Source organism: Chanos chanos, chromosome 1, assembly GCF_902362185.1.
Source record: "Chanos chanos chromosome 1, fChaCha1.1, whole genome shotgun sequence".
Lineage (NCBI taxonomy): Eukaryota > Metazoa > Chordata > Actinopteri > Gonorynchiformes > Chanidae > Chanos > Chanos chanos.
This window is the reverse complement of record NC_044495.1, coordinates 21,693,786-21,716,960: the sequence shown is the minus strand read 5'-3', so window position 1 is coordinate 21,716,960 and position 23,175 is coordinate 21,693,786. Positions and strand designations below refer to the sequence as shown.

The 23,175-nt window shown below is 42.4% G+C and overlaps 1 protein-coding gene across 2 annotated transcripts; it reads left to right on the top strand.

The window, feature by feature from the left end:
• Positions 1-1,246: 1,246 nt before the first annotated feature.
• Positions 1,247-18,743, top strand: ipo8 (importin 8). 2 transcript variants are annotated; one of them, XM_030773301.1, is made up of 25 exons: positions 1,247-1,330; positions 3,071-3,152; positions 3,645-3,801; positions 3,999-4,157; positions 4,290-4,446; positions 4,654-4,743; positions 5,668-5,762; positions 5,997-6,081; positions 6,181-6,315; positions 6,430-6,529; positions 6,782-6,858; positions 7,501-7,617; positions 8,058-8,147; positions 9,303-9,468; positions 10,245-10,405; positions 11,417-11,542; positions 11,813-11,879; positions 12,754-12,879; positions 13,508-13,605; positions 14,557-14,652; positions 14,811-15,031; positions 16,236-16,441; positions 17,319-17,537; positions 18,003-18,132; positions 18,389-18,743. In XM_030773301.1, coding segments are annotated over exons 1-25 (3,045 nt in total). In that variant the 3' UTR covers positions 18,390-18,743. The 2 variants fall into 2 exon arrangements, with proteins under 2 accessions (XP_030629161.1, XP_030629152.1); XM_030773292.1 differs by having other exon boundaries at positions 11,813-11,888.
• Positions 18,744-23,175: the final 4,432 nt, after the last annotated feature.

The window sequence follows — 23,175 nt, the reverse complement described above, 5'->3', positions numbered from 1 at the left end:
TGTATGTATGAGCGTGTGCGTGTGTGTTTCAGAGCACTGGAAGAGGCCTAATAAACATGACATTGTGAATGCTGAATGGGCAAAACCAAATGGTCCCTCTTTGTGCCTAAAATCAAAATAAATACTGAGCAGTTCAGTTTGTTTTGCTTTATTCTGCATCTCTTTAAGACATTGTAGATCCTTCATTAAGAGGAACCTATTCAGGCAGGATATCAGAAGGTACTGACCTATCCCTCCTTGCCTCAGCATCCACATGGACACAAATAGCAGTTAGGTCATGTCATGCTTCAATGCCATTCCCAGTGATTTACCATAATACATAAATAAATGTATTGATTAAATGTTTCCCATGCACAATCTTTTTGACTTAAATTACACCAGCATGGTTGAGCACTTGTTTAGGTTTTTAACTGCAAAGTGAAATGATTTTCACCTTTGTATACGACATTCCTCTAACTTCCAGGCATACCAAAATGGCATTTATCATTTTGTAGTCCAGGTTTAATCTTGGGTTATGATTTCTCTAGTTTTCAAACAGTTCCCAAACAATTTGTACTTCAAGTCACTGCAGTCACTCAGTGTTCTATTTACACAGTTCTAAACTTATTCAAAATATATAAAAAATATATTCTCCATATATAGCATTCAGTAGTAGAACAGGTAGTGCTTTGCACTGTCAAGAACATGTGTTTCAAATCCAGTATTCACTGGGTCATTTGAGGCCTGTGAGATGAGATAAAAATCATACACTTTACCTGTGCCACATTACTCCTTAAATGTTTCTGTCAACTGTCTAAGGAGGAGTGAGTATCCACTGATTTTGCATATGTATAATATAGTCCTTTTCTCAAAATCCTATTCCTATCTTTGTCCTTTTTAATGTGACCAGAACTCCGATGGCAAGAAATTGCCTGGAGTCCCTTAGGCTTGGATCAGCCAGCTTATCCTTCCCCATGTCCTGTCCAAATGCACTACTGCATATTACGCAGGGCTAACCAGGCACTTAAACCAAGATGGAATTTCTATCCTATATTCAGTGAATTCTTTGTCCCGACAGAGTTCAAAGTGGTTTCCATGGCGATAAAACGACTACCGTAAATCATATGTGTTTACAAAGCTTTGCGACGGCCGCCTGCTGCTTGCCGGTAAAATGGGGCAGGGCTGTCAGCTCGCCTGGTCGGATGTTGAACGGTGAATGTAAGTTAATTGTCAAAAGGTAGACTGTGGTCCGTTGGTATCAGGCCCTATGGATCCTAATCGCATAATACAGGCATTAAAAGGAACGATTGACCCTAATCTCAGGATAGCGGCAGAAAATGAGCTGAATCAGGTGGGTACACGCCCGCAATAACTTTGTATTTCTTCTGAGTGGAGTAGCTTGAATGATTAGCTACCCATCCACGGAGGAGCTCGGGAATGTCTGCCCGTCCTTCCGATTTCAATTCCGAGGCCTGGGTCGGAGGTTCTAGTCCGTGTACGTGCCAAAAATCTGACCTTGTTTCATTGTAACTTTTAACGATACAACTGCTCCGCGGCAGCGCAACAGCGCGTTGACACGTCGGCGCTAACGTTGCAAATGTTTGTAATGCACAGGGAAGCCACTTGACATGAGAGAACAATGGAATCTAGTTCACACATGATAAATTATATACACATTTGAGCAAATCCGTTACTTCGGTCTGTATTGTTATGTAATGCCGCTGCATCTAACACTTACAATGCTGATCAGCAATGTTTGAGACTCATGAGGAATAAGAAGTTAAAGTCGCTCATCATGGTTGATTGTTAATACATAAACAAAGAAGCAACTACCACGTCTCTCACTGTTTCTCATAGTTCCCTACAGCAAGCACAGGCATAGTTAGAATTGTTGCTTGGTAGAAATGTCAGCTGATTTTGCTACCATTGCAGTGTTAAAACGTGTATGATTTGTTAAGTATTAATCAAAGAACTCAGATAACCCTGGCTCTCCTGAACTTCAATAATCTGCGCATTACTACATACCAAATGATGCAACTCTATGCAATCTACAGTGTCTTCACTCCGGACACAAAGCTACCGCTGTTCTTCGGTCAGATGTCTTTTCTAGCAGGCCTAGTTTTGTTTTAGTGCCCATATCCTCCATGAACGGAATAGGCTAGGTTAGAACGATCTAAATCTGCATCAGTTGTCAGGGCTAAGAGCCGGCCTGAGAGCACAATAAAGTTGGAGAGTTTGCCCTTAACTTTTTTTTGACATGGAAATGTAGTTTTCACCAGATTGAAATCCAGTTTTTTCTCTGATCTCACTTTGCCATTGTCCATGTCACTAAATGTGTGGTTTCTCCTTGTCCTTTGAAACCGCCACCAAATCAGTTGTATCTCCTTACGACCCACTGGGGAACAATTGTGAATTTCAGTAAGGATATTGGCACCTTACAGTTCCATCACAACTTCTTAGGAAAATGGGTAAAGATGGAAAAACTGCAAACAGTCACAGCAGTTATACAGATTGATCATTTTGAGGTTGGTTTTGGTATCCCATAGTGCATGGCACCAAAGAGAGCATTACTCCCCTGAGGCTGTTGACATAAACCACATGTGTCAAGTCCATTCCTGGAGGGCCAGGGTCCTGCGGGTTTTTGTTTTCACCTCTTAGTTACCTGTTGATTTTCACCTTGAAAACAGGTGTGCACACTCTTCAGCCTATTAGAGAGTGTATTTAGTTAGTCGACGAGAAAACCAGCAGGACTATCGCCCTCCAGGACTGGATTTTGACACCCTTGACTTAAACCATTTAAAACAGAATAACGAAACATTAACAGATAGTTCCTCTCTAATTCCTTTCCCCCTCCTCACTAAGTCTGCACGGATTCAAGGCAATATGACAGAATCCCAAATGAAGCCATGCAAGTGCACTAGACAGAAGTTCCTCATAGAACACCAGCCCATATTAGATATGAAGACAGTTGTTTTAATCAGACTTAGCCTTCGACTGATCTGTTTGACTAGACCCTCCGAAGCAATACATAATTCTGGTGTCCAAGACAACTTTCATCATGTCTGAAGCTGTACCTCTGTGTGTCTTTCAGTCCTACAAGATTATCAACTTTGCCCCCACTCTGCTGCAAATCATTGTGTCTGAGCATGTGGAATTTCCGGTGAGACAGGCGGGTAAGAATAACAACCACATAAAACAACCAGAAGTTGTTTTTGGATATGTTCACACAGTGGCAACACGTCTAAATAGACCTTACAGGTTAATTATCTAAACTAAACTTAAGCTATATGGAGCTGGTTTGTATGAATAAGGCCACTTTCATGTCAGTATGACTGCTAAGCCAACAGGTCCAACTGTGACCAAACAGCAGCTGTCAGATGGTTGAGTCCTTGTCTGGTCACAAATGGAACTGCTAGATACACGTTCTGATTGTGGTCATGTGTTCTAGGTTTTGTCAGAGCCAAAGCAAGAATCTTAAGGCATGAAATGTGACCATTGGATTAATTTTAAGAATGAATATGTACTAAACCTGCTTTCTCAACTCAGTTTCATTTGTATATGTCCTCTGTGTGACTCATTCATTTTGAGATGATGCAGTAAGTCAAGTGTGCTGTAGTGTTGCCTGTAAGTAATTGGTGGGGTAATGGTATGTTTCTGTGTGGCAGCTGCCATCTACCTGAAGAACATGGTGAGTGAATACTGGCCAGACAGGGAGCCAGCACGCGGTGAGGTGGTCTTCCCATTCAACATCCACGAGAACGATCGCGGTCAGATCCGAGAGAATGTAGTGGAAGCCATCATCCAGTGCCCAGAGTCCATACGGTCAGTGCCAAAAAAACAGCTCCCGGATTGGCTTTAGATACATGTGTGTATTAAACAATGCTAAAAACATGACTTCCCTGGACAAAACCTGACGCATTAATATTTGATTTTAAACATTCTGCTTGTATGTTCATGTGAGAAGAGATTTGTTTTCTCTGGGTCTCTGTGTTTTACTTTGGTTTGGTTTCACCCGCCAGGGCCCAACTGACTGTGTGTTTGCGTGCCATAATAAAACACGACTTCCCTGGACGCTGGACTGGCATAGTGGATAAGATTGGCATGTACCTTCAGTCTCAGAACAGCGGCAGCTGGTACGGAAGCCTGCTTGCCCTTTACCAGCTCGTCAAGACCTACGAGTGAGTTCCCTCCTTTTGTGTATCTGATGAGAGAGTGTGTTGTGGGCTAGGGTCTCGTGAGGTTTTGCTGAGAAAGAGCTTGTTGTAGTGATGTTGAACCTGATGTGGAATATGTGTGGAACGTGTTGTCAGGTTTAAGAAGGCTGAGGAGAGGGATCCACTGCTGGCAGCCATGCAGATCTTCCTGCCGCGTCTGCAGCAGCTCATGTCTCAGCTTCTGCCCGATTCCACCGTCTTCTCCGTGCTCATTCAGAAACAGATCCTCAAGATCTTCCACGCGCTAGTACAGGTCGGCACTTGCCTGTGGTGAAGAATATAATGTCAGAGTTTGGTTTTTTTTTTTTGCCTTGATTGGCTGTTTTTGTTCATTTTATTTGGTGGGGTATAATCTCTCTCTCTCTCTCTCTCTCTCTCTCTCTCTCTCTCGTTCGTTTACTCTCCCTCGTGCCCCCCTCCCCCCGCCCTTTTCTCTCTGTGTCTGTGTGTGCATGTGCAGTATTCACTTCCTCTTCACCTGGTCAATAACACAGTCATGACCCAGTGGATGGAGATACTGAGGGCTGTTGTAGACAGGAGTGTTCCCCCGGTAAGGACGTGTAACTGTGTTTTTATTTGTATATGCAGATTTATGTGTTTGTGTTTTGCCACAGTTGACTCAGGATGATATACCAGCAATTCCCCCAGGTCACTTCTTAGAGGATGTTTTTCTCAAAATTTTTTAATGCAAGGGTTTTAATATGAGTCTCTTTAGAGGGATCCTGATGTACTCAACAAAAACATTTCAAGGAAGAATTTCTAAAAGAAAAGGAAACATCCATGCAAAAAAGAAGAAATTATTAGTTCCATATGTTGGCATCAGAAGTAAAATATGGCTTTTCAGCCTTAAATATCTGATGAAAAGACTATTTTTTATCAGAGGCATGTTTTTTAACCAAGTTTGAATAGTCTGTGAAGAAATTCATGTGTTGCCTGAGAACATTTTGATATGTATTCTGTTAACACATAAAACTACTGCACGAGTCTACACCAGACCAAACTCTTGATTTTCTCTCTTAAGTTTCTCTCTCAACTCGCTGCTAGATGACTGTTTAATTACAAGTTTGACATTCTCAACTTTTAAGAAAGGAAAAGGAGAAGTAATTTCAACTTTTCAAAGGGTCTCCATGAAGACTTGCATTACAAATGAACTTTTTGAACAAATTCTTAATTGGATTCCCTCTTGGACCAGTCTTTTTTCTTAAATACCATAACAAGGCCTTTAAGTTAATATATTTACTGCATCGACTTTTCAAAAAAGGAAATATTGTAGGTGAAAAACAAAATTTGTTTATATAAACAGGGGTTGAGCTGACTAAATAGTGCCTAAGAACACTGGTTCTTACGGCCGTGCTAGTGGTTCTGGCCTAACTCATACTGAAGGAATAACAGATGGTCATTCTTGTCATGAAAAATAACTGGACTGTTAACCAGAGAGCAGTTCTTCAATGGAAGCTTGTCTCATGGTTGCTAGGAGACTTTGGAGGTGGATGAGGATGACCGCCCCGAGCTGGTTTGGTGGAAGTGTAAGAAATGGGCATTACGCATCATCACCAGGTTGTTTGAGAGGTCAGTACATTACCACAGACTAAGCAGGATTTGATTGACCTCATGTTACTTAAAACAGATAAAATAGATGCATTAATCGATCCAAATATGCTCTGCAGAAGAATTGTACATTTTAGTTTATAACTGTAAAGTTCACTGGTGTCTTTTTTTTATTCTAATTATATTCTCCTGGAGAGGCATGTGGTAGTGTAGTGTTTATGTATCTTCTCTTTTCATATGCATGTTCTCTTGCAGGTATGGAAGCCCAGGCAACGTGACAAAGGAATATTTTGAGTTTGCTGACTTTTTTCTCAAGACGTATGCTGTGGGAATCCAGCAGGTGAGTGAGTTTTGGTGTATGTATTTGTGTACGTGTGTGTGCGCGTGCGCGTGTGCGTGTGTGTGTGTGTTCTGACCACGTTCTCCTGTCTCGCTGTAGGTGCTACTGAAGGTGGTCGATCAGCACAGGCAGAAACAGTATGTGGCTCCTCGTGTCCTGCAGCACGCGCTGAATTACCTGAACCAGAGCGTCTCACACTCCATCACCTGGAAACACATGAAACCTCACATGCAGGTCTGACATATTTGAATGCACACTCAGCACATGCATACACACGTGCATACACACACTCAGAGTTCACGGTGTTCTTTTTACCGTCATCTCTTTCCCTCTCCCTCCTCTTTTCAGACTATAACTCAGGAGGTCGTGTTTCCGCTCATGTGCTATAAGGATGAGGATGAGAAGTTGTGGCAGGAGGACCCATACGAATACATCCGCATGAAATTCAGTCAGTGTGCTCCTACCTTTCTCTCTGTCGCCTGCAGCCTGACTCAAACTCCTTTGCTTTCTGTCTATTACACAGGCACACACTGTCATTAAAACGGTGTATGTGTTTTTCAGTCTTCATACACTGGTAATCTGGGGGGGGGAAAAAATCTTGTTGAAGCCTGACACCTAGTGGTGATTGAATGGAACTGCACTATGTGGACCGAAGTGTGTGTGAACCATATTTTGTTCTGTGGTCTCTCTCTCACTGTAGATATGTATGATGAACATGTGTTCCCGGCCACTGCAGCCCAGAGTCTACTGATCAAAGCTGCCAGGAAAAGGAAGGAGGTGAGTCTGCCCTTACCAAATGAGGCCACCTCAAAAATAGCTTTTACTCTAACTCCCCAAATCACCATACTCTCTTCTTTTTGTTTCATTCATTATTGGCTTATTTAGTAAAATGTCTGGGCAAAATTCTGTATGCTTGAATTGAGTTTTATCAGAAAATTAGACACACTTGATATTAAGTTAACTTTTTTATTTGTCACACACACACACACACACACACACACAGTGAGCAGTGAAATTCAACCTCTGCATTTGACCCATCCTGTACAAACACACTAGGAGCAGTGAGCACACACACACTAGGAGGAGGAGCAGTGGGCAGCTACAGTACCCGGCCGGGGAGCAGCTGAGGGTTAATTGCCTTGCTCAAGGGCACTTCAGCCGTAGGTGTTCAGGGAGCGTTGAGGCAGGGCTGTTCATCCACTCCCCCCGCCCGCATTTTTCCTGCTGGTCCAGGGGATCGAACTGGCGACCTTTTGGTCACAAGCCCGCTTCTTGAACCTTTAGGCCAGAGCTGATATCCCCACACAGTCAAGAGGAAAGGTTAGGGTCATGGAAGGCAGTCAGCCTTATTAATATTGCAGAGCCAGGCTGAATCCAACACCATGGCTCATGTTTGCACTCCTTATGGTGTCTTCCTAGGTCCTGCCCCAGACCATGGAATTCTGTCATCAGATCCTGCTGGATGTCAATGCTGACCCCCGCAGGAAGGACGGGGCACTGCATGTCATAGGTTCGCTTGCTGAACTACTGCTTAAGGTTAGTTCAGAGTGATTCAGCAGTAGGTAAATACTAAACTTTGACTGAAATATGATGCTGCTTTCTCTGACTCACACAATCAGTTTCTAGTCTGTGGCTCTGAGAAGCTAGCTTTACTAGATTAATGTTACTATTAAATTTATTATAGTTCTCAGAAATTCTAAGTTGTTTTGTATTTTAATGTATGGGCTATCTTATCTGACATTGATCTGACACTGAGCCTACGGGAGACCATCTTAACTTCCTTGTGTCTCGTCACTTCTGCAAACATATTGGTTGATGCTGGACAAGGGAAACAGATGAATACAATACATGATTATATCTCTGGATATGTTTGTTGATATGATCAGGTATGAGTGTCGTTCAGCTTAAGGTGTTAAAGATGTGTTAGTGTTATTCCTGTCAGATAATAACAACCTGTGCTCTCTCTCTGTGTGCAGAAGCGCGTGTACAGGGAGCAGATGGAGCTGATGTTGCAAAACTATGTGTTTCCACTACTCAATTCAAACCTGGGCTACCTGAGAGCTCGAGTAAGTGTGTGTGCGCGCGTGTGTGTGTGTGCGCGCGCGTGTGTGTGTGCGCGCGCGTGTGTGTGTGCGCGCGCGTGTGTGTGTGCGCGCGCGTGTGTGTGTGCGCGCGCGTGTGTGTGTGCGCGCGCGTGTGTGTGTGCGCGCGCGTGTGTGTGCGCGCGCGCGCGCGTGTGCGCGCGCGCGTGTGTGTGGTTTAATTGTGATGGTGTGAGATCAATATTAAGTCCTGTAATGGTTACGTCTTTAACGGCGCTCCATGTTCCCACAGTCCTGCTGGACGCTCCGCACTGTAAATGTGAGTTTATATTTAGTAATCAGTGACTGGTTTTATTTCAACTGGGTGTCTTTCACAGCTGTCCTTCCTCACTCTCACTACTCCGGATTCTAAACCTCAGTTCAACCCTGGTGCCTGCAGGCAGACACGATCACATACCAAAGCAATAATAACAGCTGTCATTGGTTCTCCACACTGTTTCCCCTCACTTGTTCTCTGATGAAAGACCTCACTGCTGTGCCAGTGTTTTGTCAAAGTTGCTGAGACATCTGTTATTTCAGCATTGTCACACTTGCAAAGGTGATGTTACTTTTCACCATCTGTTGTACACTGAGGTGACATTTGGGGAAAACTTTATTTTATTTATTTCATTTTTTGGTTGGTAAATTGCACTTGTTTCTATCGTTTCTATTTGGACTTTTGGAAGTGATGCAGTGTGACAGGACATGACTCACAGTAATTTCAGTAAGATCAGTTATTCACTGTAGACTATCAGAATGACCTCCTAGATGCTGTAATGATGAACTGAAAATAAAGCACACATAAATGACTTTAGTCCAATGCTATTACAGGTTTTATTATTTGGCCCAGTTCCATTGACTGATCTCTAGGCTAGGGAAAGATGTGTTTACAGGCATGTGGTTTTATTAATCTGTGTGACTATGAGCTTTTTTGAGATTTTCAGATTGTTGTAAACAATGACAGGTCTGGCATAATATGGATGGACAGAAGGCTTGAGCAGATGTTTGTTTATGTTCCCTATGTTGTGTGGATCTGTGTTGGTTTTCCTGCTCATCCTAGAACAACTTGAAGATGGCTGGGAGTTGTCATTTAAACAAGGATGTGATTTCTGATGTGTGTGTGTGTGTGTGTGTGTGTAGTCCTGCTGGGTGCTGCACTCATTCAGTCCTCTGAAGTTTCATAACGAGATCGTATTGAGGAACGCCGTAGAGCTGGTCAAACAGGACCTCATATCCGATACAGAGATGCCCGTCAAAGTCGAGGCAGCCATCGCACTCCAGACACTGGTCAGCAACCAGGAGCAAGGTGAGTGTGTTGACATGTCCCCCTGACACTCAGAGTGTGTGTTACACAGGCACACGGTGTGACTCAGTGCCTCTCAGAATGCTTCAGTATTCAGAACTCTCCCCCTCGTTTGAATCTCGCTTCTGCTGTGATGTTGTAGTCGGTTTAATCTTTGGATAACTTCTCTTTGGCCCTGTTTACACTTGGTTTTAAAATGCGTCTTGGGCAATCAGATCACAAGTGGACAGCTGAGACACGCTGCCGTTTAGGCCTGTGTCTTATCATGCGTCTCCAAGGTGTCCAGCTGACCGCTTGTGTTTGGATTTCGTTACTGCTACGTCACTTTCACTAGAAGGTTATTACGTTAGTCACTGCCGGGGAGGCATCAAGATGCATTAGCGTTTACACTACAAAAGATATGTGGTCAAATGCATCCCAGACCACCTCGGCAAGCCATCAGATCACAATGTGTCTTGGTGGTCGTTTACACTTGTATTTAGCGCTGTCCGCTTGTGATCCAATCGCCAATCGGATCTACATTTTAAAACCAAGTGTAAACTGGGCCTTTGTGTTTCTGTGTCTGGCCCTTCTTCTTGTCCTTTTGAAGTGAGTTTAATGTATTGGCTTGAAAGGTTATTTTAGCTTTTCAATTACGTTAATATTGGTTCCACTGTGCCCTGTGTTGTATTTTTCCATTTGTGTTTTCTTTGACATACCTACTCCCTTCTTTGATGCACCCTATCTTCCTTTCAAAAGCAAGCATTTTGATGTTTTATTAATGCTTTTTCTCTCCGTAGCTAAAGTCTACATTAGGCCTTTCATAAAGCAGGTGATGCAGGAGCTTTTGCACATAATTAAGGAGACAGAAAATGACGACCTGACCAATGTCATCCAGAAAATGATCTGTGAATATAACCAGGAAGTTGCTGTCATTGCTGTGGACATGACTCAGAACCTGGTACTGTACTTCATACGGATATTCTTCTCTGTGAATTTCTTTCTCATTCTTTCTGTATCTGGATTTCTCTCTTATCTCACCCTCCCAGCCTTTCATTCACTCCCTTTCTCTGTCTGTCACTCCAAAGAGTGGTCTGTTCTCCTAAAAGCAAAGATTCTCCCAGTTTTGAAATGAACTTGATGGTTATCTTGGGTCATTTCTTTTGAAAATCCACTCTCTCATATTTGGCTGAGTGTCTTTTGCTCCATTGTATGCGCGCCAACATTGCCCTGAATGAAATACATCAATCAATCGGCAGAAAGCCACGCAAATCATCCACCTTTTTCAGCACACCTCCTTAAATATGTCAGAAGTGTGCCAGTACTATATTTCTCTCTCTTTCTCTTTTCTTTTTTTACTATGTGTCTGCCAGTCGGGTTTAGACAAGTGAATAATCACTACTAATATTCTTCAGTGAAACGCAGTTTGTTTATTTTGCATCAGTTGATGCTGAACAGATATCTTATTTTATAAGTTATTGGGGAATGTAACCTGGTTACCCCTAATTAAAACTTGATTCCAGGGCTTTTGGGTGGTTTAGCTTTCTCAGGTGATGACAAATTCATGACAGATATGAAAAGTTTAACAAGAAAACATTAGTTGTATAATGGAGTGAATGCAATCCAATGCCCTTCTGTACCTATTTTAAGGTGAAATGATTATTTGAGTTGATGTGCAATTTGATTATGATCACAAACAAGGGATTAAGACTTTGACCTGAAATCTCTCACTGTGCATTTATATGTATATTGTTTCCTGACCTCATCAGTTTTAGTCTCTTTAGTCAGCTTATGAGCAGGTATTGCAGGTGTGGGTGTGTGTGTGTGTGTCACACACTCTCTCTCTAACGTGTAAAATATGATAGACGTGTGTGTGTGTGTCACACACTCTCTCTCTAACGTGTAAAATATGACAGAGGGGTGTGTGTGTGTGTGTGTGTGTGTGTGTGTGTGTGTGTGTGTGTGTGCGCAGGCTGAGATCTTCAGTAAAGTTCTTCAGAGTGAAGAATATGAGGAGTGTGAGGAGAAGAGTGTTATGGCTCTGGGTGTCATCAGCACCATCGACACCATCCTCACCGTTATGGAAGACCACAAAGAGGTCAGTGAGATGTCCCTGATCCACAGAAACACACAAACACAACCAACACAACACACACTTTTTCTCTCACACTCACAGTATACATATATAATATTAAAACAGAAGTATGGGTTACTATACATAAAAAAAATATACAGAGATGCATTTATATCCTTCTATACACTTGTGCACATCCTCTATACAGGAATGAATTAGAACAACCAACATTAGTCAATAATTTCCCTCTCTTTCTCTCTCTGTCTCTGTCTTTCTGTCTCTCTGTGTGCGTAGATTACTCAGCAGTTGGAAGGGATCTGCCTTCAGGTGATAGGTCTTGTCCTCCAGAAACCCATCAATGGTATGGCAGGTGTGTTTGTGTGTGTGGGTGTGTGTGTTTGTGTGGGTTAATGTGTGCATAAAATGTGACTGTTGGTCTCATACTGACATTCCACTATTTTTTTTTTTTTTTAGCGTTCTCTTCTATTACAGTCAAATTAATATTCCTCTCAGCTGTCCGTGCTCTGAGCGTAACTGTAAGATCTTGCTCTTTTGTGAATGAACAGCTCTGACTGTCTGTTTAATTAGGAAAGCTAATTAATCTTAACACAGCCTAAATCCCAAAGGTGTAGTCTATTTTAATGGCCACCCTCTTGTTTGATCCTTTCTGCCATTGGTGTGGTGATAATAGTGTGAGGAAATTGTCTTAATGGATAGATCCTTTGAATGAAATATTATGAGCTCCAGTAGTAAAGAACTGTGGGAGACAGAGTGTCTTGGGTAATATAATGGGCAACAGTGTTGTGAGTAACAGACAGTGCCAATGACAGTCCTGTAAAGGCCCATTTTTTGCTGTCTTCTTAGCTGGCAGTGGTAGCTCAGATGAATGAACAAACAAAAAAAAGAAATTATTAGTTTAGATCCTTTGACTTTTATCTGATATTATTGTTCGTGCAGTCTGTAGAACATTGCTTTAATTCATGGTACTTTGTTAATGTAGGTTCATTTGTTAATTCTGTATATGAATCTTTATGAGTTATTTGTTCTGGAGTTTTCTTGATCTGATGTTTTAATGTAGCTGTAGTATATATTTTAATGTAGTGTACATTCTTTATGACAATATATTTGTAACCGTAAAGCAGTTGAAATTTGTTGACTTTTGTAGTTCTTTGGCCTGACCCTCTGTTCCTCCATGTCTTTTGCTCCCTCCTGTCCTCCTTGTGTCTCTGTCTCAGAATTCTATGAGGAGATTCTGTCCCTGGCGTTTGGTCTCACGTGTCAGTCCATCTCACCTCAGATGTGGCAGCTTTTAGGAGTGCTCTATGACGTCTTCCAGAAGGACTGCCTGGACTACTTCACAGGTATGACCTCACCGCTGACACACAGGCCTAACCGGGACAGAGTAAGGTCTCCTCCAGACCTGAAACTGATATGACAGGAAGTTATCCATTCCTGCTAAGCCAACTTACTTCTGTCTAATCCACCCAAGCTGAATGAGGTCACGGGTTTTTTTGTTGTGGTTTTTTTTTTTTTTTTTTTTTTTTGCAAAAGTCAGTGGATCGTCAGTTTTTTGATTAAGTCCTGTTAGTGTGTCAGCTTGTGTGTGTGTGTGTGTGTGTGTGTGTGTGTGTGTTTGTATGTGTGTGTTAGTATTATTAGCTTGCCTGAGTTGAAAAGAACTCTTTTCAAAGGCTCTGCTACATCAGAGGCTCCAGCAGACAGACAGAGGGCCTCATAGGAGGCATCCTCAGAGGAGCTCATACTCTTTGGTCGTGCCTTTAAAGTCTACTGAGTCAGAGAATCTCAAAACTGAATCTGCATAGACAAAACTTTGTCTTTTGGTTTCTTTTCATGATTGTGCTCAATCCATTTCTTTCTAGATAGGGTTTTTTTTTTTTTTTGAGCTCACGTGTACTGTTTTGCTGGAACATTGGCGATTATTATGCCGATGCTGGTGGTAATGTGGTATTTGTTTCTTTTTATGTTTAGATATGATGCCACTCTTGCACAATTATGTTACCGTCGATACAGACATGCTGCTGTCCAATCCCAAACACTTGGAGGTCATCTACAGTATGTGCAAAAAGGTTTGTTACAATGACACTTAGGGAGGAAATGAACCAGAGAATGTGGCCTGATGGGAAAGGAGACTTGGTGTGACACTGTGTGGCTGGATCATTTTAAATTCCCCTAAAGCTCTCTTTTAAAAGCAACCATTATTCATGACCTTAAATGGGAGAAATTCACACTAGATCAGTAATTCCCAAAATATGATAAATGTTCTTTCATGGGAAAAGCAAGAAGTTTTATGCAGCATGCAAAGTTGATGTCTGATTGTAGATTTTTACAAATGTTAACTGTGTCGTTTGGTTTTTGAGGTTATGTGTATAACTGCACAGTTCATGCTTTATGACTGTCTATTATTACTTTCACAGAACTGTTTAGGGACTGATGGAATAAATTTTCACTGGCAATTTTGTACATTTCAAATTGTGTTCACTTGCAAAAGTTTATGGTACTTAGTGTTATTTGATTCCAGCACTAACATGGAATTTTAGTCCAAATTAGTGAGCACTGAACTAGTGTGTAAAAACCCTATAGAAATGAGGTGTGGGTTGTATCGTGGATAAAGATTGACTTGCCGGTCAGTGTGTGATTTAACAGAGGATCACGTTCCAAATTAGAGAGGTCATTACACATACCAAAAATGAAAAGACTGTTGATGTTGATGATGATGATGATGCTGATGTTGATGATGGCATTCCTCTTTAGATTCTCTGTTCTGTTTGCTTGGGCTCATGATAATCAAAGTTAAAATACGCCGTGAGAACTTGACATTTAAACGGTGTATCGAGCATGAAGGTGGTATTGTGAGGGAACAGTTTGTGTAAATATTTTATTTCTCTTTCTACACACATTCTCATCCACTGTTGATGTTCTTATCAAATGTAGACCCAAAGTGAACTATGAAAATACAGCAGATCAGACAGATGACAACCAAGGCTGCTGCTGAACTTCTTTACACTCCTGTTCTCCAGGTCCTGACGAATGATGCAGGAGAGGATGCCCAGTGTCACGCAGCCAAGCTGCTGGAAGTCATTATCTTACAATGTCGCAACAGAGGCATTGATCAGGTGAGAGAGGAGAGGTGTGTTTTTGCATAGTGACTAGATGAGTCAGGAATATCTCTTACGTATTAAACAACACTCGTGTTCGAGTTTCAGTAAAATAATGTATGCTTACCTGTGTGTGTGTGTGTGTGTGTGTGTGTGTGTGTGTGTGTGTGTGTCAGTGTATCCCATTGTTTGTGGAGGCGGTTTTGGAGAGGTTGACACGTGGTGTAATGTCCAATGAACTGCGCACCATGTGTCTCCAAGTGGCTATTGCTGCTCTGTACTACAACCCCGCCCTCCTGATGCACACACTGGACAATATCCGCTTCCCACACAGCCCTGAGCCAATCACAGCGCAGTTCATCAACCAGTGGATGAATGACACAGAGTTCTTCCTGGGGTAAGTGTCCTACTGAAAGCAATAAAGAATGTACATTTATGCGAGAAATATGTAATATCTCACAAAAGTCGCTCTATTTGTTCAATCCATCAGTAAACCATTAATTACCATGCCTTAAATGATTTCCAGAGTTAGACAAACCGATCAGCATTTGAAGTTCGGAACTTATCAGACATCAGATATGAACACGTCTGGCCCTGGCTGAGGCGCTCTCTGACAGTTAGACGTCTGTGTAGTTGCAATTTTATATACCTGTTTTTTTACAGATAGTGCATGAAAAGTGTAATTTTCAAATTGAAATAATAATATTTTTGCTCATAAAAACGGTTCATATCTTGGGTATAAGTCGTTTTAGAATCCTGAACACACTAGACGCTGACCATGCCAAAGTAAACAATGTCTCCCAGGTAGAAAATGAGGTTTTGTTTTGATGTGTCCGTCTTAAAAAAAGTAATAGCTTCCCTTTGAAGTCTTGACTGGCACTCTCCTTCCTCAGTTTCTTAACCTGCTGACCTGCTTCCATATACTTTGAAGATCTGTTCGGTTTGAATCTACGCTTCATAGACAACTTCAGTCAAATGCCAGTCGCTCCATTCGTGTCAGAAATTTAAAGTTAAATTTCACACTTTCAAGTGTACATACGTGGACCACCAAGAAAGTGAGACATTAGGGATTGATGTTGATCATTAACTACAATATTATGATTGTAACACTCGGTCCATTCATATTTTACTCTTGATCATTCAGTCTTTGATGTAGTTGCTGGAGCCTTTTTTCACTGAACGATTATTGCATAGTGTGATATTCATGCACTGGTGCTTACTACTGCATAGGCTGTGAGTGTTCTATGGAAAGCCTGGTCAGAGCTGGCAGGTGTGAATCTCATTGTACATGTATAATGACAATAAAGGCATTCGTATTCATGTGTCACAGCTGTGATGAGAAACATGAATCTTATATGGTTCTCTGCTCTGTGAGACAAGACCTTAAGGAGGTGCATCAGTCAATAACACTAACTCACAACATTTTAATTATAAAAGTCTGAGACAGAAACAGTACTTAGAGGTTACAGACATTCAGTGGCACAATATTATCCCTGATTTTTCATGCTATTCCACTAGATGGTGATGATTCCATGAAACTGAACACTAGAACCTGAACACCACAGTTCTAACAGTGCTGATTTGGTTTTGTGTGTTTGCAGGGTTCATGACCGTAAGATGTGCATCATCGGTCTGAGCGTGTTGCTGGAGCTGCCAAGTCGCCCAGCTGTGCTAGAGGGGGTCGCTGGGCAGATTGTGCCCTCTGTCCTCTTGCTCTTCTTGGGTCTTAAACACATCTATGCCTCCCGGGTCCTCAACAAACCCCAGCAACTTACCAGAGCACAGTGCTCAGAGGAGGACGAGAATGGTAAGAGAAAAGGATAAAGGTATCTATTATGTAGATGAACACTTCAGTGTGCAGTCGTCCTATGGCGCTGTGTTTAGAAACCCCTTTAGACGTGCGAGTATTTAAACCTGAGGCAACAGTCAGCCACACCTCATGTTTGTTTTTCTGTGCACATGTGTGAGAGAAATAGAGCTGAATGCAAAATGCATGTGTCTGTGTCTAGTTTCTCACACTACAATAACTCCAAAGACTGAAAACAACTGAATTAAATAATAATTTACACTACATTTCCCATCAAACCCCTCCAGCACTCTTACGTTGTGCTGTGGTGTGTTAGTAATCAGCGGTGCTTGATTATGATGTCTAGCTTCAGAGATTTTAATAGGTCATGTTTTCATGTTATTTTTGTAAAATATCCAGATCTGATGTATGAATGACTTTGCTGTCCAGTTCTACTTAAATTTTATTTCTGCCATATGATAGTCAGATTTACCATTGTGCCAGTGCTCTTTGATTTTTGATTTTTTGATTTGGATTTTTTTCTGTCTGTATGGATACTGTTGCTGTCTTGCATATCTAAAATCTGTGTTAATCAACATAAAACTACAGTATATTTTAATTTGGTGTAATGCCTGTTTAGGCAGCATAATCCTTGAAATGTTTTGTTGAAAAATTCGGTTCCCACAAGGTGTCTGCAAAGTGCTGTACTTTTAGTTGACATTAATATCACAGAACAATGTTATTTAAGAAACCAGTACAGTACACATGACTGATTCTCGACAAAGCTTTACTGGATGTGAAATGGGAAGTCCTGGATTTATACAGCAGTGGACTACATTTCATGCGTAATATTTAAATTGTTTGATGTGATGGATGACACACCTGTGTGTGTTGTCAGAGGAGATACCAAGTGATGAAGATGAAGTCAATGAAAACCGGAATATCATCCAGTCGTCAAGTACACCGACTGACCATGACGAGGGTGACGAGGATGATGACGATGACGATTACTGGGATGAAGAGGCTCTTGATGGGACACCCTTAGAGGAGTACAGCACTCCACTGGACTATGACAACGGAGAGGACGAGTACCAGTTCTTCACCTCTGCCCTCCTCCGTATGTCCTAAATACAGACGTACACACGCGCACGCACACGCTCCCTCTCTCTCTCACTCTTTCTCTCTCTCGTGCTCTTTGTCTCTCTCTCTCGCGCGTGCGCGTGCACTCTCTCTCTCTTGCTCTCTCTCTCTCTCTCTCTCTCGCTCTCTCTCGCTCTTGTGCTCTCTCTCTCTTGCTCGCTCTCTCTCTCTCTCTCTCTCTCTCTCTCTCTCTCTCTCTCGCGCGCGCGCGCGCACTCTCTCTCGCTCTCTCTCTCTGTATGTATTTACATCAAGCATCCAGTATATGTACTGCACTGGTCTATGCAAGCTGGGTCTAGTCTTGACTTTTAGTGTTATCTGGCTATCTGAGCAATTCTGCTTTCTGCAATTCCTTACTCATATCAGTCCTTCACTGCTTATCTCAAAGATGACCAGGTGTGTGTGTGTGTGTGTGTGTGTGTGTGTGTATGTGTTGCTACAGGAGTGCAGAGTTCAGACACAGCCTGGTATCAGTCCCTCACAGCTCCTCTGAGTGAGGAGCAGAAGAAGCAGCTGCAGGAGATCTACAGCTTGGCACAGCAGAGGAGAAGCGCAGCAGGAAAAGGCCTATGGTAAGAGTCTGTGTGTCAGAGGGAACCTAATATAGACTCAGGTATTTTATCAGCTTTTCTTTATTTTATTCAGAGATTTAAGTTGTGTTTTGATTGAGAGAGTTGTTCTGTATTAATGACTTGTATGTTGGTAGGTAAAAGTAACCTTTGCACTGTTAATGTAACATGACTCAGGTGAATGGACTGTGGTGAGATTAATGTAACTGATGTAATTTAACACTCTTTAATTTACACTATCTCTGGTATCTCATTTAAGAGATGTTCCATGTGGAAAGTTCTGTGATGTTTGGATGGCAAGAAAAGACTGTGGATACAGATCTGTGGTGGAATTAAATCCATTAACTGGTTCAGTCCGCATCAGACTGCACACAGAAACATCCCACTAAGACCTGGTAGCTGTGACCCACATCACCAGGCCAGCTGGGGTGAATGGAGAACTGGTCCTAGGGATAATCAGGACCCAAAGCAGGCTCTTCAGAACCACCACCATCCTCACCAGCCCACGGTAGGGGCCCCTAGCCCTCCTCACTGGACTGAAGAGGTTACTCTGGGTCGGACACCAGCTCATCCACTGACCAGTGCAGTTTGTTTGCTTGTATATGTGTGTGAGTGAGTGTGACAGACAGAAAGAAAAGATGTATGTATCTACAAAGAGGGGTGTGTGTGTGTGTGTGTGTCTGAACACTTGATGCTGTTTGCTCCTCTCCTTTGTGAGAATGGCTGTGACTGTGAGGTGAGGTCAGATCTGCTCAGACATGTGAACTGACAAACAGAGAGAACACAGATACTCAGTTAGACAGACAGAGTTACTGCTCCACAGAGAGACAGTGTTCATTAAAGGACATATAGACAGTGCAATACACAGATTAAAACACACACACACACACACATACACACACAGACTTGCTGGGATTTTGTGTATGGGTCAGTGCCTTCAGTGTTACATAGACATGTCTCTGCTCAACATGGTCAAATGCGCACTGGCTAGACAACAGGAAGATTAGGCTCTCTATTTTTTGTTATGTGTTGTTGTTTTTCTCTTTTTTGTAACAGACTACAGTTTTCTGAATTAAATTAAGAAATCCATAAAAGTTCATGTAACAAAACACTGTGTGCTTGTCTTTTTAATATGACTGTTATGGGGATGTAATGGGACATTTGGGGAGGGTCTGAGAGAGCAGGAGATGTTAGCAGTGTCATCACAGTTTTATTCTCGCCACTTTATCTAACTCCGCTGATCAGATGAAATGAGACCGCCTTTCTCTCCTCATTCTTTACTTTTGTTCTCTCTCCTTCCCTCCTCCTACGTGTGTCTCTATTTGTCGATTGTAATATTCTGCAAGCCACCAAGTGAGTGGAGATACACACACACACACACACACACACACACACACAGGCATGCACACAGGGTAGACCTTTAAGGAACAGTATACTTCTGGGAATAAGGATGCGAAGCAATTCTCACACATACTGCAGAGTGAACACCCACACACACACACAAACAGGTAAGGCCTTTTAGGATCAGTGTGTTTTTGGGAATTAGGATGTAAAATAATGCTCACATATGGCAGAGTGAACTTGCCTGGCAGGATATGAGACACCCATTGACTGGATGTGGATATGGTCAGGTTACACTTCACAGTCCAGCACTGCCCGCAACCATGCACGACTTACCAAACTCCTCCCCACGTTCTTCACACGAAAAGTTGATGTTTATCAGTCCCACAGCAGCCAAATACCTCTGTAGAATGAAGTTAAGAGGGCGAGGACGCGTGGGGGGTGTGTGTCATTATTTTGGAACGTTTTGCTCATGTCATTGTAGATTTTAACTCTGGGTGATATGATCCTTTGTGGATGTATTGTCATTATGTGTATCCATTTTCCAGCTCCGACTACATTTGTGTGTGGGTGGATGTGTGCTGGATGTGAGTAATCAAGGACAGAATTACACTAACACAGTTTCCTTCCCTGGGCCCAGAGAGATCTGCAGTGGTGGTCGTGGCTCCACCCTTAAGCTCATAAATCATCAGGGCATCTACCTCTCTGCCCCAAGGTTACAGGTTCGGAATCCGCTTGGTATACTTTCATAGTGTGTATGTTTTATAATTTCACAGATGCAGTGTGCGGGGCATCTTTACTGTGTGTGTGTGTGTTTGTGTGTGTGATGTTAGTATTCAGTGTGGTCTGTGCTGCAGTTAGTCCTGTGGGAACCCAGGGGCTGCTCAGGACAGTTCACTTTAGGAGCAGTGGGGCGTGGAGGGCTGTACACTGCTGTGACTGTGTCAGGGACACACAGCACTCAAACTGATGAGCAGTTCTTCTCTACTCCTCCACAAACAAATCCAGACTAGGTTTGCTTGCTGAACAAGTGAGTGAGTGTGGGTGTTTGCTCTGTTTTAACTCTTAACGCTGTAGAGAAGCACTACAGGTTCTTTTTCAACTTGACTCTCAGCAATATTGCTTAAGCCGGTGAGTATGATACACACATACACAGTTTACACAGAGGTCTTGTATCAACCAGGGTCGTATAAGGTATGAAGATATGAATTATTGTTCAATCTTATGCAAGACTATGATATGTGACTGCACGTATCTATCTGTGTATCAATAGCCCCTTTCAGACATGCACTGCAACCCTAAATTTATCTAGACTCTAACCGGAGGAGCTGTATGTGAGAACGCAAATGTCTGAAGAAGTCGGTTCGGACATGAAACAGACTTTACCAGCTCCCTAGTACAAAGTCTGTTGTATGTTCGATTGAGTCAATGTGCGAATAAAGCGGATCATTGTCCGGAGAATGCACAGCGAGCAAGTGGGCGTATTAGTAGTATTAGTAGTTGTAGTCAGTCTAGGGCTAAGCAATCTCGTTTTAATTCATTTCCCGACATGATCAGGGTAGTAAAAGATGGATCCTACGTCTGGGTACGCATCTCGTCTCACTCGCCTTCCAGCCTGTCATGCATGTTGCGATGAACTCACGAACATGAATGTCGTTAACTTAACCATTAATCAGATCCTCCTTACAAACCAGGAATTTTATGTGTTTTATATTGAATGCAGAAACTTACGGGCCAGTACTATATTTACCCAATGCAATGCAGTTATCGTTATACTATTACAAGTTAAATGAGCTACTTTAACATTTCCCATCTGGCAACGCTGCCCCTCGCCTAAACCAAACGGAGTACTTCGAGTAGGTGAGAATGCGTCTGACACGGACAGTCTCCTGTTGTGTGCTACATGTGTGAAAGGGCAACTTCGGGCAATGTCCGAACCTGATTCTGCAGTCATAGTCCAGCTTATCTATCTATCTATCTATCTATCTATCTATCTATCTATCTATCTATCTATCTATCTATCTATCTATCTATCTATCTATCTATCTATCTATCTATCTATCTATCTATCTATCTTCCCTGCTCTCCTGTGATCCCTTCACTCTGCTCCACTCATCCCCTCACACTCTAATATTCATATATTCCAGAGAAAGACAGTGGCTTTGGGGCACTCATGCATTCTGCATCTCAAGTGCCACTGGTTTCTCATTATTCACACACACACACACACACACACACACACATTCACACACACACACAGCCTGTGGGTTTTTCATTACAGAACATTGTGCAACTGGGCCTGAACAATGTATGATTACTTACAGACAGAGAGCCTTAAGCTCTAGAGTTCAATTCTCAAATGAATTGGCTTCACTTCCACAAAGAAACAGTACATACATCTAAAGAAGCGAATGACCATACACGGTATGACACCAGTTATATTTTACCATCATCATGAGCCCACATTTTTAACTCTGTCCACCCATAAAAAACACACACACACACACACACACATTTGAATCACCGTCCTCTTACCTCATTGCCACCTTTTCTGCTTGTATACAAATACACACTTCTCTCCCACTTCCCTGAGTATGCTATTTCCTCTCAAAACCCATTCCTCTCATTATATAAATGTTGTTTAATGTTTTAACATGTATTTGGATGTGCGCCAGACTCTGCCACTGTGCGGGCTTGAACAGTTTGTATTTGAATAGGGAGATGAGTGTGACTCTCTGAGGGGACTGGCAGAGGCACAAACAGTCACACTGACAGGATTCTCTGACAGCCCGCCAGCACACCAGAAAGCTCTGCTGCAGACGAATGAAATAACGTATTTAAACGACAGGACTGGAAAAGTCTGAAGTCTACAAAATTACTAATGACCCATCTTGTTCATAAACATTTAGCATAGTTTCGCCTCGTCTTTATCTCCGTGATGACTGAGAGGGTTTGGGTGCGTTCTTAGCATTTCAGTGTTTCTTTGCTCTTCACACCTGACTGCTGCTAGTTAGCTCTGATCTACGTTAATGACTAAGTGCATCAGTACGAACCACTTGTGTGATTTTTGCGGTGCATCGCGGTGCTGTCTTTCACATCCAGACTCGCGGTGACTCATGTAGTAGCAATCAGCCATGAAGGTGTAATGATCAAATCAAGTGCTGATGTAGTGGGGCTCAGTGGCCCGAGACAAGTCACCCAGTAACCGCCCCTGAGAAGAGTGAGACCACATAACAGCATCAATTATCTGTATTATATGAATGATGAGGGATGAATACAACCAAATCTAGGCACTTGTTAGCTGACGTGCCAGGGACATGAAAAGCCAAGAGTTATTTCTCTCTCTCTCTCATTCAGCTGATGCGTGTTCAGTGGTTTGGTCGGCTTATTATTGTCCAACACTGCCCAACAAGCTTGTGTGTGGTTCTGTCTTAATGAAGGAGCCATCTGTCAGTGGACGTGTTAGAGATTCTCTCCGCCAAGCAAGTGGGATTTATTTTGTTAATAGGATAAGTGAGTAGAGTGTGTGTGTGTGTGCGTGTGGGTGCGTGTGTGTTTGAGTGTTGACCTTGATTTAAGGACCCAGTGAGTCTGAGGCATGGAAGGAAAGAAAAGGTAGAAGCAATAGAAACAGACTTTTAAGGTTTCTTTTCATCATTCATTCAAATGTCCTTGACTGAATATCACACAAGAGAGTCTCTCTCT